The 13248-nt window shown below is 36.4% G+C and overlaps 1 protein-coding gene across 19 annotated transcripts in view; it reads right to left on the reverse strand.

Annotated features, from left to right (window-relative positions):
* The window catches only part of SEC31A (SEC31 homolog A, COPII coat complex component), a 72144-nt gene that overhangs the window by 49310 nt on the left and 9586 nt on the right, over positions 1-13248 (reverse strand). For 16 of the 19 annotated variants that reach the window (XM_047090755.1, XM_047090760.1, XM_047090753.1 and 13 more), the window contains exons 2-7: positions 10702-10784; positions 9913-10036; positions 7866-8064; positions 5590-5685; positions 4549-4689; positions 3061-3203 (exon numbers count right to left, since the gene is read on the reverse strand). In XM_047090755.1, coding sequence (XP_046946711.1) covers positions 3061-3203; positions 4549-4689; positions 5590-5685; positions 7866-8064; positions 9913-10036; positions 10702-10780 — 782 coding nt within the window. In that variant the 5' untranslated portion in view covers positions 10781-10784. The remainder of the gene's footprint in view (positions 1-3060; positions 3204-4548; positions 4690-5589; positions 5686-7865; positions 8065-9912; positions 10037-10701; positions 10785-13248) is intronic. The other 3 variants (XM_047090747.1, XM_047090746.1, XM_047090749.1) reach the window with 1 other exon arrangement.

Below are 13248 nucleotides of genomic sequence, written 5' to 3' on the forward strand. Positions count from 1 at the left end.
TAGTCTGGGGGCGCCTGGGTGGCTCAGTTGGTTAAGTGTCCAACTTCAGCTCAGGTCATCATCTCGCGGTTCGTGGGTTTGAGCCCCACATCAGGCTCTGTGCTGACAGTACAGAGTCTGGAGCTTGCTTCATATTCTGTGTTTCCCTCTCTCTCTGCCTCTCCCCCACTCATGCTCTGTCTACCCTTTCTCTCAAAAATAAACATCAAAAAAATTTTTTTAAATAAAAATATATAGTCTATATTCAAATTTCCACAATTGTATCAATAATATACTTTATATCAGTCCTCCCATTAGAATCTAATCATGCATGTCAAGAATTAAGGCATGTCAGGAATGACTTTGAAAGAAATCTGTACATATTTAATATCACATTTTAAAGATCATTTAGGTTCTTACTAAGTATTAAAGACAAAAATATCACAGAATTATAGAGCTGGAAGGGACCTTAAAGATCCTATAATGTAACTCTTGCATATATTAGAAGGAGAAAATTGAGAAACTAGAGAGTTGATTTGCTCCTAGCACTCAGTATGGTTTTCTGTCTTGCTAAATTACGATCACTCCTAAAACTGGCAGTACAATAAAGTGTTAAGAGCATGGATTCTGGGATCAGAAAGTTTGGGTTGGAAGTAAGCACTTGACTAGTTATGTGACATAGGCCAAGTTTACCTTGCTGAGCCTCAATTTCCAATTTGTAAAATGGGTTAATAGGATCTATACCACAGGTTTGTTATGAGAATTAATCAAGCTAACATTCAAAGTGTTTGTACATTTTACCTGTTATATAAATGTTAGTTGTCCTCCCACCATAATGTAAGTTCCCCAAGGGCAGAGATTTTTGTCTGTTACATTACTGAATCTCAGTACAGTGCTTGGTACAGAGCACATGTTCAAGAAGTATGTGTTAAATGAATGAATAAAACCTTATCTAACAGAAAAATATTAAGACTTCTCAGAATCATCCTTTCTTTACTAAAAAGCTGATCGAAGCATAACATCTGAATAGGATTACATTTTTACTGCACTCTTCTCCTAAAGCTAAAGTAGAGGTCACAAACTTTAAGACTTCTCCCAGTGGGAGAAAAGGGATTTAAAGTTTTAGTGTATATATCCCTAAATAGGAAAGAAAGCCCCAAAGTACTTAGAAAATATTAGAGCTAGCAAGCTAACTAGCTACCTAGCTAGTTAGCTTTATTTGTTTGTTTGTTTGTTTGTTTGTTTGTTTGTTTCAGGGCCCCTGGGTGGCTCAGTTGGTTAGGCATCCAACTTCAGCTCAGGTCATGATCTCACAGTCTGTGGGTTCGAGCCCCGCATCAGGCTCTGTGCTGACAGCTCAGAGCCTGGAGCCTGCTTCGGATTCTGTGTCTCCCTCTCTCTCTGCCCCTCCCCCATTCATGCTCTGTCTCTCTCTGTCTCAAAAATAAATAAACGTTAAAAAAAATTTTTTTTAAAAAGTTAATATTATAAATCTTCTAGGAGAAGCCACAGGAGAAACGTTTTGTGTCACTGAGTTAGATAAAGTGTTTTTTGATAGGTCACAAAAAACACAAATATTTTTTAAACTTATAAATTGGACATAATCAAATTTAAACTTTTGCTTTTTGAAAGACCATGTTTAAAAAAAAGACTGGGGCGCCTGGGTGGCTCAGTCGGTTCAGTGTCCGACTTCAGCTCAGGTCATGATCTCAAGGTTGACAAGTTTGAGCGCTGCGTAGGGTTCTGTGCTGACAGCTCAGAGCCTGGAGCCTGCTTCGGATTCTGTGTCTTCTTCTCTTGCTCCTCACCCACTCACACGCTGTCTCTCTCTCTCTCAAAAATAAACAAACATTAAAAAAAATTATAAAAAAAAAAAGACTTAATTTTTTTTTTTAATTTTTTTTTCAACGTTTTTTATTTATTTTTGGGACAGAGAGAGACAGAGCATGAACGGGGGAGGGGCAGAGAGAGAGGGAGACACAGAATCGGAAACAGGCTCCAGGCTCCGAGCCATCAGCCCAGAGCCTGACGCGGGGCTCGAACTCACGGACCGCGAGATCGTGACCTGGCTGAAGTCGGACGCTTAACCAACTGCGCCACCCAGGCGCCCCAAGACTTAATTTTTAAAAAATGTTTATTTACTTTAGAGAGACAGAGAGAGACACAGTGTGAGCTGTCTAGGGGCAGAGACAGGAAGACACAGAATCCAAAGCAGGCGCCAGGCTCCGAGCTGTCAGCACAGAGCCCAATATGGGGCTTGAACTCAATGAACCATGAGATCATGACCAGAGCCAAAGTCGGACTGACTGAGCCACCCAGGTGCCCTAGAAAATACTACCATTAAAAGAGATTTGTTTCTTGTTTAAAACCATGAAAAAAATATGTATAAACCCCTGGACACCTGAATATCAATGACAGGAAATGTGCCAAATTACCAACTAAATTTAATGCTACCAGAATTCACATAAGTAATTTCTCATATCTTTTGATTTTTTTAATTTTTATTAATTTGTAAAGATTTTATTTCTTTAAAGTAATCTCTACACCCAAGGTGGGGCTCAAACTCCATAACCCCGAGACCAAGGGTTGCACGCTTTACCCCTCACATCTATGTAGAAAATCTGCACATTTATTAAAATTGAAAGCAGAATAACCCAGCTAATTTCTCAATAATGCTTTTAAACTAAAATAAAAACTTAGAAATAAAACAAACTTTTCAATTGTTGCTTGTCACTGAATGTTATGGAAGACTCTTCATAAGCATGATGACCCTAATAAAGATCAAATTGTATAATGTCATGAGTTGTCCCAAAGTGCTGTGATATACTGGAAATTTGATCTATTAATTATTACATGAAATAAGTAGTGGAAAATCCTTTAACACATTTTTGTACTGTTATAATATGAATTTTTGGGAACAGAAAATGAGATGACTACTGCTTCAAATAAAAACCATTTAACTTTTACAGGATAGAGACAAAGGAGATTCCTTAATTTAAAAATAATTATCTGATAATTCAAAGAAGTAAATATGTTTTTACAAATAAACAAATCAAGTTCCTTAGATGAGCAGCATGATACCTGGCATGATTTTCCAAGACACGGAGTGGAGAGGAAGCAAAGCGAAGATCCCACATCTGGACCACTGGTAATCTATCATCCTCAGAGGCAAGGACCATCTGAGTCGCAACATCAGGATGCCACGCCAACCCAGAGCAATGCATCTGCAGATAGTTAAGGCTCACACTGTATCAATCCTATTACTTTATGAAGAGCCAAAATGAGCTTGAGGAATATGCCTTTGTTGAAACAAACAGTAGAAAACATCAGCTCAGGCTTAGTTTATTTAAAAAAAAAAAAAACCCAAACTTAAAACTATTAAATTTTGAACCCTACTATCTTCACAGCCTGCATTTGGAGATGTCAAGCTATGATGCTTCTTGATTAAATGATTAAATAAAACGATTAAATTTTATTAAACAGTCTTAAAACAGTAGTTTTAAAGTAAAAGGTTGAATGTTTTCAATTCATCTCGCTATTCAATACACATCACCATTCTGGATCAGAATAATTCTGTACCAAAAATGAGTTTACCTGTCAAAATTGTAACTAGGAGGAAAGTTTTATATAAATTTAAATTTAATACTTTCAGAAAAATGAAAACAGATAAAAGATTATAATAACAAAAAAATCCACACCTTTCCTCTATTTTGCCAAAAAAACCAAGACAAAATGTCTAAAGCAACAACTACCATTTAAATTTTCACATAGAATAAGTTAACATTACTATTGAGAATTACCTGAAGTTTAGGTCCCACTAAATATTCCAGAAGATGACTGAAATGCTTATTGAAATGCTTTATTCAACTGAAACTTGTTTTAAATTCCTAATTCATTGGAAAACAATACCCTGATGAAATATTCTTCTAAATAGTTTTTTGCTGTTATAGTTAAATTATATATATATTCTCGGATTTAGGCAAACTTATTTCTAAAAATGTCAAACTAAATAATGTAATTAAAAACAAACAAAATAAGGCCCTATATTATGTCTAAATTATTTTATAGCACACTGTCACACAGTATTAAGGAATCTGTAAGGTCAAAACTTTAATGTGCTATACAGCTACATCTACTGGGCAAGTAGGAGAATATTAGCTCACTTTAGCAGTACTTAATGAGAGGAGATGAAGCCAGGAGTTTGGCAACTACAAGTTCATAGTCACACAATTACTAGCAGGAAAAATTTGTGTGTTCTAGAGAAAGCTAAAGATAAAATATTACTATAATACTTTGAAACAGCTAATACAATAAAAACAATCAGTATATCAGGGAAGAAGCTATTTAATTAACAATCTCTCCTTTCATTATTAATAATATCCAGCATGGTTTATTGGAAACTTTATTATTTTCCCCAAGGAAAAATCTTCTCATTCCAACATGATTGGTCCATGAAAAGACAGGATTTGCCTTTATAAAAATCTGATTTGCTGTCAACACGGACAAACAATATAGAAATACCTACAGCAGAAACATAACATGTTTGTTATAAATCAATCATATACTTACCCTGTTACTATGGTCACTGACTTTGATGATAGGTTCATTTTTTCTAAGATCCCATACAGTGGCCCGGCCACTGGGACTGGCTGACGCTAAAATATGCTGGACTTGTCTGTTCCATGCAATGCAGCTGATATCTTCTGGAGGCTAAAAGGAATAAACTACTAAAAACCATTTCCCAATTACGGTCAAATTTAACTATAAAATCTGATCCTTCTTTTTAAAAAGGGATTAATTTAAATCTGACCCATTCATTCCACAAATTTTTTATATTCATAAGTTCTCAATATATACAATACATCTTAAAGCTCAGATATATGCCACTTCAAGTATATTACCTTGTTTAATATTGTCTCATTCACCAGGCATTTATTAAGCTCCTGCTATAAATCAAGCACTTTTTCTTTACTTAGCAACTGCCACAAGGTAGATAATGAACTACAAAGTAGACGGTGATCAGTATGACAGACAACTAGGGAGAACAAAAGTTACAGCCTAGACCACTAGAAGAATATCTTTATAAATGGTAGATCTTATGCTACCATTACGCTACCTCTAAGATTGCCAAAATGCTGGGGTCCATTATAAGATAAACTTCAAGGAGGCAAGTGGAGGATTGTTCTCTCTTAACTTATTAGAAATACATAGGAAAGGGACGGAGTTGTTTTTTTAAAGATTTAGTTTCCTTTCTAGTCTATGATTTTTATTCTGTGGTTGGATATTGTCAAAATACTACACAATGCAAAATACTATACTATATATAATACTATATCTGAAAAAACTACCAGAGACTTGTCTATTTTATTCACTACTACATGTCAAGTACATCAAACAATTATCTGGTGTTAGGCACTGAATAAATATTTGCTGTTGAGGACTCACTGATACCTTGAAGAAACACATTTACTAATACTGTACTTTACAATACCTAAGGAAAATCAATAACAACACTGATTTTAAACAAATATATTTTGTGTGGAAAAAAATGAAATAAGTGTTGAAGAACTGACTTTGGTTATTTTGATTACATTAAAATCAACACAATACCTGTGTTTTCGCTCCTGGTGTCATTGGAGTTGCAAAATTGTTGAGATCCCAAATGTAGATTTCAGATTCATTAGCACCAGAGGCTACCAGATTAGTCTGCAGTAAGAAATAATTAATAACTAAACAGCATTTAAGAATAATTAAGAGAACTCAATTAACTGTTCAGAGATGGAAAGATCTAGGAGTTTTAGGGCACACAACTTTTCTGTTTAATTAAAAAAAGCAGAACTCAAGAATTCCTAAATACTATGCATAATAATCTGAAACTGTGATAGTGTTTTATTTTTGTTTTTAATTAAAAACATTTTTTTAACGTTTATTTATTTTTGAGAGACAGAGAGATGGAGCACAAGCAGGAAAAGGGTAGAGAGAGAGAGACACAGAATCTGAAGCAGGCTCTAGGGTATGAGCTATCAGCACAGAGCCTGATGCGGGCTTGAACTCACGAACTGAGAGATCATGAACTAAGCTGAAGTCAGATGCCTAACTGACTAAGCCACCGAGGCACTCCATGAAACTGCAATGATGTTTTAGAGACGTGTATTATAAAATTCTACTTCATTCACAAGATAACATGTCTACTGACATGATAAGACATTAAAAAAATAATTATATGGATAAATTCTTAAACAATCATGCAACCATATGGGGATTATCATTTCTGCATCCCTAAAAGGGGATCTGATTGTAAAAGGCAAAAACAGACAAAACCAATTATTGCTTTCAGACCAATAACTGAATCCTAAAATAACAGCATCTATCTACAGATACCTCAAAGCCAGCTTCTGGAGCCGGACCAATACAGGGCTACAAAAATCTCTTGTCTTAAATCCTCATGTATTTCTAGTTCATTTACACTCAATCTTGTTCTGGGTGGCAGTATTTCTAGGTTATCTCTGTTGCATACCTTAAGGATCAACAATATCCTAAAACTGTGATAGAAAGTACAGAAAGATAATGAGTTTCATATATTGACTTTCATCCCTTATTATTCATTCTTATTATAAATTCTTCCCTGATCGACCATCATGTAACTATGGAAATAGAGGAATTCTATGGTTGTAGTCACCTATAATACAACACACTAACCAATAATCAGCAGTTGTTTCATTAGCAAAAGAACTAGCTATCTAACCTAAAGAGTAGGTACCATAAACTATAGAAATCAAGTTTGGGTTTCTGTATTTCTGTATTCTAAGTACCTATTTATAATACAATAAAAATAACTATTTTAAACTTTTTATTTGAGAGCGAGCATGAGCTGAGGAGAGGGGCAGAGAGAGGGGGAGAGAGAGAGAGAAAGAAAGAGAGAAAAAGTGAATCTTAAGCAGGCTCCACACGCAGTGTGGAGCCCAACTCAGGGCTCAACCCCACGACCCTGGGATCATGACCTGAGCTGAAATCAAGAATCAGAAGCTAACCCCACTGAGCCACCCCAGTGGCCCCATTTTAAACTTTCTTAAGATAACATTTATGTTTTGGTTGTTATGCTCTACTATCCTATTAATTCAAGATCTTTACTAACCAATACATCTATATAGTTAATATTCAGTAATGTTTATGATGGCAACAATAGACTAACTCTTGTCTACCCCATTAGATTTGCACTGTATTTGTGTAATTTTCTAATTATTTGATAGAGCAGTAATCGCTGTCATGAATACAAAGTTTTTCAATTAATAAAACAGAGGATTAACCAGACACCACAGCACTAGCCTAATGCTGAACTAGCACAAACTTTTAAAAGTCATTGTTTCCAACCTCTGGAGCTCCTAATGTTTAATAAAAAATATCCTCAGATGGCATTACAGCTCCAGATTTGTAGAATTAAACCCATCAGCCTTATCCCCTCCATAGAATTATTATCATTTACCCTGATCCCAACTCTGAACCCTCCATTCTTCAAAAAAATACACTCACTCATCAACCTGCACAGGCACACATTTTTAGCTTTCAATTCCAAGACTGAGGCATAGTAGATTTATATTCTTTTCTTTTTTTTTAATGTTTATTTATTTTTGAGAGAGACAGAGAGAGACAGAGTGTGAGCAGGGGAGGGGCAGAGAGAGAGGGAGACACAGAATCTGAAGCAGGCTCCAGGCTCTGAGCTGTCAGCACAGAGCCTGACATGGGGCTCACACTCATAAACCATGAGATCATGACCTGAGGTGAAGTCGGACGCTTAACCGACTGAGCCACACAGGCACCCCTCATATTCTTATTTCAAATAAGCAGCACATATCTCAAGAATTATGAATAAATGTCAAAAGTCTAACCTGGAAAATATTCACATCCAAGGCTCTTACTGGGCCGGTATGCTTGTCATTTTGGGCAATCACAACTTCCTTGTCTCCAGCTATAATTTTAGAAGGATCATAAAGAATAATATTTCCATTTTCACCACCTGCAATCAGAACTCCAGAGACATTTCCTTTGGAATCCATCTTATAAGGCCCCCAAATCAAGTTGTGGTACCTTTAAGAGAAAATGAGTAAATGACTCATTTTTTAAGTCAAATAACTATAGAAAAGAACTTGAAATTACATATTTAATTCCTATGTTTTCATAAATAATCTAAAAACACTGCTTTTCCTCTATTCCTGGTAACTGTGCATGACTTGGTGAAATAGCATTTTAGTTTTTATTTGTATTCATATGTGCATATTTGACTTTATAATCTTAAAGAGTAAAAACTTTTTGGTAGAGGTAATATAGTATCACAAAGTATACCTGATTTGTGTGTCAAAATATATGGGCTTAAGAATGGTTTTACCATTTAGAAACTGTGAGACCCTGGGTGAGTTACTTAATCCTGCTAAGCTGCTTTTAGTTCACCTGTAAAATAGAGCTAATCAACCATTTCCCTTGATATTGTTTCATTACAGAAGTACTCACTGACAAGTGGTCTGTTAAATAGTAAAGGTGTTAAAGCAGTTATATGGAATTTTCTTTACGTATGTGTGTGTGTGTGTGTGTGTGTGTGAATCTTTAAGTTTACTTATTTATTTAGAGAGAGAGATAGAGAGAGTACAAGCAGGGGAGGGGCAGAGAGAGAGGAGAGAGAATTCCAAGCAGGCTCTATGCTGTCAGTGCAGAGCCCGACACGGGGCTCAATCTCACGACCTGTTAGGTCTGACCTGAGTCGAAATCAAGAGTCAGACACTTAACCAACTGAGTTACCCAGGCGTCCCTGAAATTTTCTAAGAAAAGTAATGTATTATGACAGTGGAAAAATGACATCAAAATTATGTCTATTATGACAAGTGCCCCCACTGGTGGAGAATAAAAGATTATAGTTTGAAAGGAGATGAAATATGAAGGTGGCATTAGTTATATAATGAAACAAATGGTGGTGAGTAGAAAACCTGATAGACAAAATGCATCTGAAGCTCCCATCACAGAGGAGGGCTCTGAAGATGAGAGGTACATTGAGACTTCATGATTTGAGCTATGTGAAGTTATGTTAGCTAGGGTACAATCTCTTCACCAAAATCTGCCAAACTACTGAGACAATAAAGCATATTTTACTACTCAGATGAAAGGGTTCTTTTTCTGTATTACAATAGGGTGTTAAGTACTTGGAAAGGCGATCCAAATAACACTGTATCAAAAATCATGTCAATAAAAATCTCTGTGAAATGTTTTTAAATATAGATAAGTACAAGGAAAAAATAAAAATAACCTACCATTCAGAGATAATCCTATTAACATCTTAATATTATCTTAACAACATCTTAATATTATCCAACCACTCCTTTTTTTGACCATACTTATCCTTTTTTTGTAAACAGGTGAGATAAAGGAGGTAAAAGTATGTCTACTGTATCATGAGGAAAAAAACTACTGGAAAAGAGCCTTTCCCTCCTATCCCACACATCAGTCAGCAATAAAAAAGTCTTTTACTTCCACAGAAATTCACTCATATAGGGAGGGAGGCAGGCAAACCATAAAAGACTCGTAAATACAGAGAACAAACTGAGGGTGGATGTGGAGGTGGGGGAGAGGGGAAAATGGGTGATGCACATTGAGGGCACTTGTTGAGATGAGCACTGGGTGTTGTGTATAAGAAATGAACCACGGGAATCTACCCCAAAAACCAAGAGCACACTTTATACACTCTATGTTAGCCCATTTTAGAATAAATTATATTAAAAAAAAAAAACAGAAATCTACTCATATACTTTTTCTCAAAATATTTCATGTAATTGATGGTATGCCTTGCAGTTTCTAATAATACCTTATTTATAGATAAATTAGGCATCAACCACAACATAATAATCACAACCATAAATAATGTGAATTTAAGATTAATCAACCTCATACCTGTGAGAAGAAGAGAAAGTGGCACAAGATTTCATATCCAAGGATGGATCAGAAAGGTCTAATTCAAATATCTCAAGGGAAGCATTGGTACTAAATGTGGCATCCAGCTGCTGAGCAGATGTTCCTATAGAAAATACATTTATGGTGAGTACACATGCAAAAATAAAAGACTTGGAGAAAACATACAAAACAGAAATTAAATGCATGTTTTTCAATTATCTCACTCATGAATGCTGCTTATGACTAAAATCTCAGGATATGTGCCATTGAACAGATGCTTAAATTACTACAGCAATGAGATTCTGACACAAGGCTTAGAGATAATGCTTCTAAGAGTGGGTAGTGAAGATAATTTTTTAAACATGTAGATGTTTATTATTTACAATGTCCGCTTATAGCTACAAATGATGTAACACTTCATATAAAAATGCTAGCATCAAAACTGTTCTTCATTCATTCAAATCAATACTTACCTTTTTTTTTTTTTTAACATGTTATCTATCGTGCTTAACACTGGAGGAATAATGATGAAAGAACTCTTATGAAGTGGGGAACACACTATAAATGTAACATATCATGATTAATGCTATAATGAACAACGTGCTAAGGAAACAGAGGAAGGTCACTGAACGCAGTTCACAAGGAGGATGGAGGTATCCTGCTAGGGAAGGAGAGGCTTTCTAGAGGAGATGAAGCTTAATATGAATCTCAAAAGGACAGGCACGGATAGGCCAAATGTGGAAAAGAAGAAATAAGTGACTCCTACTATGTTCTCTCTGTTGAACTTACCTGTAGCTAGGTAAATGGGATGATTCTGGGCAGGGCTCCAGGCCTGCATGGCTGTACGGTCTACTTCCTTTAACTTCATCCTGCTAAAGAGAATATTTTATATAGAAATAAACTGAACATGTCAAAACATAGAGGGGCGCCTGGGTGGCTCAGTCGGTTAAGTGTCCGACTTTGGCACAGGTCATGATCTCATGGCTCGTGAGTTCGAGCCCCGCGTCAGGCTCTGTGCTGACAGCTCAGAGCCTGGAGCCTGTTTCAGATTCTGTGTCTCCCTCTCTCTCTCTCTGACCCTCTCCCATTCATGCTCTTTCTCTGTCTCAAAAGTAAATAAACGTTAAAAAAAATAAAAAAAAAAAACATAAGACATTTTTTTACATAGAAATACACTTAACTAATGACTACATCATTAGAATGTTCAAATGCCAATAAATCAAACTGGTTTCGGTATCATTTGTCAGGAATGTTCAATATTAGAAAGAAGAAAAACTTGTTAAATTATATTGAGACAAATATAGGGCTTTTCGAATTGTTTACAAATTACAGTCCTTCAACTGAAAAATCAGTCTGAAAAAAAAAAAAAGAAAACAATACAGAGTGAGGGACTAACTTTGCTACACAATATACTTCTCAGGTAAGGACAGGTGGCGGTACATCAGGGGCCAGAGAAGGCACGCAATAAACAAGGTACATCTTCTGAAAGCAGGATTACTAAATTGCAACAGCAGTTTTAGAAATTAATTTTAAATTAAAACAGGCTAATTTCAGAGAAGAATGTAGTAACATCACAGATTTTAAAGATAAATTTAGCAGAAATTTTAAATAGCCGGTCACTCCAAGCTACGGTTCCATATACCACTAGTTTATGTATTTTCTGTTAAAGTTACTTTGGTAGAAAAATACTGTGCTGTAGTTTAAAAAAAAAAAATTTGTTATTATACATAAATATATCACATGGCACAGTATTCCACTGTAAGATGTACCATAATTTACTCACTTCGTCCACTACTGGTGAACACTGGAGTTGTTTTTAATCTTTTGCTATTTTTACAAACAATGCTGAAATAAATAGCCATATGTACATGTTATTCCATTCATGGGCCAGGATAGCTATAAATTTCCAGAAGCAAAACTGCTGGGTTAAAGATAACGCAATTCTGGGGCACCTGGATGGTTCAGCCAGTTAACCGGCAGACTCTGGATTGTGACGCAGGTAATGATCTCGCAGTTCATGGGTTTGTGAGTTCGAGCCCCGCAGTGGGCTCTGCACCTGCTTGGGATTCCCCCCTTCTCTCTCTGCCCCTTCCCCACTCATGCTCACTTTCTCTCCCTCTCAAAAATAAGATTTAAAACCTTAAAAAGAAAGATAAATGCAATTGTAACATTGATGGTTATTGTCAAGTTGCTCTCCATAATCACTATACTGTTTCACACCCTCTACCACCTTACAAGAGGAACACTTTTAGATTTTTACCAATGATAGATGAACAATGTTTACTCTTAAGTAGTTACAATTTGCATTTCTGATACCATAATGTTGAGCATCTTTTTATAAGGTTATGGGCCATCCATAATACACCTTTTCTGTCTATCCTTGTCTATACTTCTTGCGTATTTTTCTACTGAGTTGTCTGTCAGACTTTATTTTTTTATTTTGGTTACGATTTTTTTTCTTACCTTTCACAAGATTTTGATTCTTTTTCTTAATGTTTATTTATCTTGAGAGAGAGAGAGAGAGAGAGAGAGCGAGCGCATGAGCAGGGGAAGGGCAGGGCAGAGAGAGAGGGAGATAGAGAGAATCCCTCGGACCTTGAACTGTGAGATCATGATCCGAGCCGAAATCGAGTTGTACACTTAACCAACTGAGCCACCCAGGCGCCCCAAGATTTTGACTTTAAAAAAAAATAGATATGGGGCGCCTGGGTGGCGCAGTCGGTTAAGCGTCCGACTTCAGCCAGGTCACGATCTCGCGGTCCGTGAGTTCGAGCCCCGCGTCAGGCTCTGGGCTGATGGCTCAGAGCCTGGAGCCTGTTTCCGATTCTGTGTCTCCCTCTCTCTCTGCCCCTCCCCCGTTCATGCTCTGTCTCTCTCTGTCCCAAAAATAAAATAAATGTTGAAAAAAAAAATTAAAAAAAAAAATAGATTTATCAGAGCTGTTTCAGGTTCACAGAAAAACTGAGTGAAAAGTATAGAGTTCTCACATACCTCTCTACCTTCTCCCCCATCCCCCTCCCCTCACCCCCACCCCAGCCTTTCCCACCATAAAACTGTCCTGTACCACAGTAGTGTATTTGTTACAACCAACCTATGTTGGTGTATTACTATCAAGCAAAGTCCACGGTTTACTTTAGGGTATACTCTTTGGGTTTTGACAAATGAATAATGACACATATCCACCTACCCACAGTTATAGTATCATTCAGAAGTTTTCCTGCCCTAAAAATTCTGTGTTCCACATCTTTATCCCCCTCCTCTCCCCATCCCTCCTCCTCCTTCCTGCCAACCACTGATCTCTTTCCTCTCCTCATACTTTTGCCTTTTCTAGAATGT

Source organism: Lynx rufus, unplaced genomic scaffold (genome assembly GCF_022079265.1).
Source record: "Lynx rufus isolate CCGP_SWC_20201006 ecotype Redwood Valley unplaced genomic scaffold, mLynRuf1.p SCAF_3, whole genome shotgun sequence".
NCBI lineage: Eukaryota > Metazoa > Chordata > Mammalia > Carnivora > Felidae > Lynx > Lynx rufus.